Source organism: Acanthisitta chloris, unplaced genomic scaffold, assembly GCF_000695815.1.
Source record: "Acanthisitta chloris isolate BGI_N310 unplaced genomic scaffold, ASM69581v1 Scaffold46408, whole genome shotgun sequence".
Taxonomy (NCBI): Eukaryota; Metazoa; Chordata; class Aves; order Passeriformes; family Acanthisittidae; genus Acanthisitta; species Acanthisitta chloris.
The window spans coordinates 2129-5781 of record NW_008689523.1 but is presented as its reverse complement, the minus strand read 5'-3'; the positions used below and the strand labels follow the sequence as shown (position 1 = coordinate 5781).

At 39.3% G+C, this 3653-nt stretch overlaps 1 protein-coding gene across 1 annotated transcript; it reads left to right on the top strand.

The window, feature by feature from the left end:
• Positions 1-995: 995 nt before the first annotated feature.
• On the top strand, positions 996-3212 carry LOC103808619 (rhotekin-2-like; the record flags this gene model as incomplete). Its single annotated transcript, XM_009081411.1, has 2 exons — positions 996-1195; positions 3154-3212. Coding segments are annotated over 2 exons (259 nt in total), but the record flags the coding sequence as incomplete, so codon positions are not given.
• Between the last annotated feature and the right edge of the window lie 441 nt (positions 3213-3653).

Genomic DNA, 3653 nt, shown 5'->3' with positions numbered 1-3653 from the left:
GACAGTCTTGCTTAGTGTTGAAAAAGTTTCACTTGTCGCTAACTTGCAATGTATTTGCAATGCAACTCTGCAATACAGTGACAGCACTCAGCTCTTCATGAGCCAGAAGGATTTGGTTTGGCCAGGGATGGCCACATGACAGGGAAATGTGTATCAGTCATCAAGGGCATTTAGCATGCTTTTGGAAGGCAGCAAACTGCCTGTGATCCTCCACCGTAATTGTTTTCTGGCTTGACGTGCCTTTTGAAAAGGCAAGTGAGCAAGAATGCATGTTTATAAATGTTTGTTTTCTCTGAATGTTGACAGGAAAAAGTTGACTTCCTGATAGTTTTTATAATACCTAGAAAAAACCCATTTCTTCAAAAAACAGCAGCGTGAAATTCTAGTGACTTATTTTATACTTAGAATAAAAGGTGTACATGGTGTGATCTCTTTATAGTGTTGAAGCTACCACAGGTGTCTGACTTTCAGCCTGAAAGAATTGAGTATTGGGATAGTCTCCTTTTTGTTTTTTGTTTCTGCTGTTACTTGAATTTTCAATCAACCAGAAGTGAAAAAACCCACATTTTCTTAACTCTTTCTAAATGGCCATAGAAGTAATGAGACTGAATTTCTGATTTCAAATATTTCAGGCATTTTCTTTGGTTTATTTTGGTTGGGATTGCTGTAAAAAGTGGGGTGTTAATGTATAAGCTGTGCTCAGCCCTCTCAAGGACCATCTGTTATGCTATGAATTGGCACATGGAGGCTCATAAATTTTTAGTAAATTTCGGAAGCTACAGGGAGTTAATGTTACTACCTGGTCTGGAATTTGCATGTGTAATGGATATAGCTAATCTGTTATATCCCACATTTTAGTCTTTTGTTTCCTGAAGAGAAAATCATCTTTCTATGTTCAACAACCATTGCAATAGCTGCATATAATTAGCCTGTTAAAAATATAGGACTCTGTCAGTTGTTTGTTTGTTTCATCCTTTGGTTTTTGGCATCTCTAGGAGTGCAACATCCAAGAGAAGATTGACTTTGAAATCCGCATGCGAGAAGGCATCTGCAAGCTCCTGGCAGTGAGCACGCAGAGGGACCAACTCCTGCGCGCAGTTAAAAACCTGATGGTTTGCAACGCTCGCATACAGGTGTACAGGACACAGCTCCAGAGCCAGAAGGAAGAGCTGATCCCATGCAGGACTGGAGAGTGGTGAGTAGCAGCTCAGATTCAGGGAGAGCAGTATGAAGGAGACGTTTACTTACGTGAAATTTTAGCTGCCTGTCTAGGAAAGTGGGTTTAGACCTCTCCTTCTTTCTTCCCCCATACAAACACAAGTTGCTGCTGCCTTAAAATGTTACTTTATTACGTTTCCATTCCATTATCTTCTTTTTATTTTTGAAAATTAAATGCAATCGTATTTTTCTGGGTAGATTTTATTATTGACATGAAACCATAATTCAGTGTCAGGTAACACAATCGACGTATTTTCTTGATTATCTTTAACCTACAAAACGGTGCCTAACCGAGTCTGAGAGAACAAGACAAAGCTGTCAAAGTCAGAGCACACCTATTTCTGCTTCCCGTTCCTTCTGCTGCTATTAAGGGCCCTGGAACGACAGAATCATCGTGGGTAGCTGGTACCCTCTGCTGCCCAGTCCTGTGAGCTACAGCAAAGTGATACATGCAGCACTAACAGGGAGAAAAGTTAGTTGATAACAGTCTCCCATTATAACTCGAAGGAGCTAAAGTATATGTGTTTTGTTTGAACAATGCTATCTTTTTTTTTGTCTAAGAGAATATACTTTTGGTGCAGTGTTGGGAACCATGGTGCAGAGACACTTTTGCTGTCATGTTATTCCATTGCAGTTTAACATAGAAACTCTTCAAGTATGTGCTTGGCTCCAGTTAATTGTATCTGTAGGAACAGTTCTGCCACTTTTTCCTTTCAGAAATGTGGTCTTACAGGAGAAATTTGTTGGAGGAAAGAGCTGCATTTTCTATCAACTCTTCTGAAAGCTGATTTTGAAAACTAGCAAATCGTGTGTGTGGTATTCTGTAGTTATTGCAGTTGTATTGCTTTTTCTTACCTTTATAGTGATTATTTGTGGTTTCAGTGATGGAATGATATCCAGTATGTTTAGATGCTGATTTACTCCTTGTCTTTGTCAATGACCACGGAATGGTGATGGCACATGTCCAGAACAGGGCAGAGATCTTTGGAGCTGTGTCTGAGCAGCTGTATTATTTGCTTCATTTGTGGCTGTCATGCATTGCTTCGAGTTCTGTCTTAAGACGTCCTTGGTATTTCCAGTGGAGGTCATTAGAAGAGGTCCATGCTCTAGAATTGTTTCTCTATCAGTTAAATTGTGTCTTTGGTAGTTGATAGTCTATTTGCAGGTCTTTTTTCAGTACTTGCTCAAGACTGGAATGGCTAAGAAAGAAGAGTCTAGGGTTTTCAAGTGGCTTTTGTTCCTGTTTCTTGTTACATGGTCTGTAACATGTGAGTTCTGAAGATGTAACTGCCTCTGGAAGTCATGATGTTGGTCAAGCTAGAAATTTTAATTCCTCTTTGTTTGGTTAGGTGCTAGGAGCAGTGGCAGATATAAGGAGAGCACTCTTGTTACTCGTTTTTTTCAGAGTTTTTTGGCTCAATTCAAGGTTGACCTTGAGGTCTATACCCTGGCTACTTAACAAACACTCTGCCTGCATGTAAATCACAGTGTCAGCAGTGCAACATTTTATAATTAGCCTCTGTTAACAGAGGAGGAGGCATTTCTCTAGCAACTAATAGAACTGATAAATTAAGTTGCATATTCATTGATATCTACAGAAGGGAAAAAGTTGATAATGTATTTGATCCTAGTGGAGCTGGAACAGACAAGGAAGATGAATCTACTTGTCTTTTAATACCCAGGTTACATAAGCTTTGGAGTAAAATCTTCTAGGGAATTAAGAAAACTGATGGTGTACCTTCATTTCAGATTATCTTTAAGAAACTAATGACTCACGTCTTAAACCAGAGACACCAAAATTAACTTTAAAGAAAAGTGTTTGAAATGAGCTGTAATATGAAAACCCTGACACTTTTTAATGTTTAAAAGGCTGAGTTTTAGAAGTCTAAAGGCACTGATCTCAATCTCATTTTTCTTTTCTTCTTTTTTTGGCAGGTGTTCAGGAAATGGGACAAAAGACCGGATGGCATGCCCGGCAAGGGTTGCTATATCAGGTAAGTGCCTGGGTAACCAGTTCATTTGTAGGAACTAATTGGCTGGACAGTGGCTTGTAATACAAACTATACAAACAAGATGGTATTCTTATACTGTGTATGCTGTCCAGAGGCATAAATCCTCTGGTGCTTCAAGGGGGCTTGTACTAAAGTGCTTTTTTAGATCCTACCTAGCATTTCCACTTTACTTACAGGGCCTTCCACAGAGGGGAGGAATTTTTTCTGTTTGCCACTAACACTGAAAACATTGCAAACCGGATGAGTTTGTGCTCTAGATGAGCTAGATGACATGTGCTGAAAACTTTTTTCTGCCCACAACAACAAACTTTGAAGTGATAGTGCAGGGTTTGTCTGACAAATTGAGGGCAGAATTGTAACTAGTATGCTAAAGTTATTTATGTAATGCAGATTACATTACTGCAGCAAAGGTATAGTGGTGTG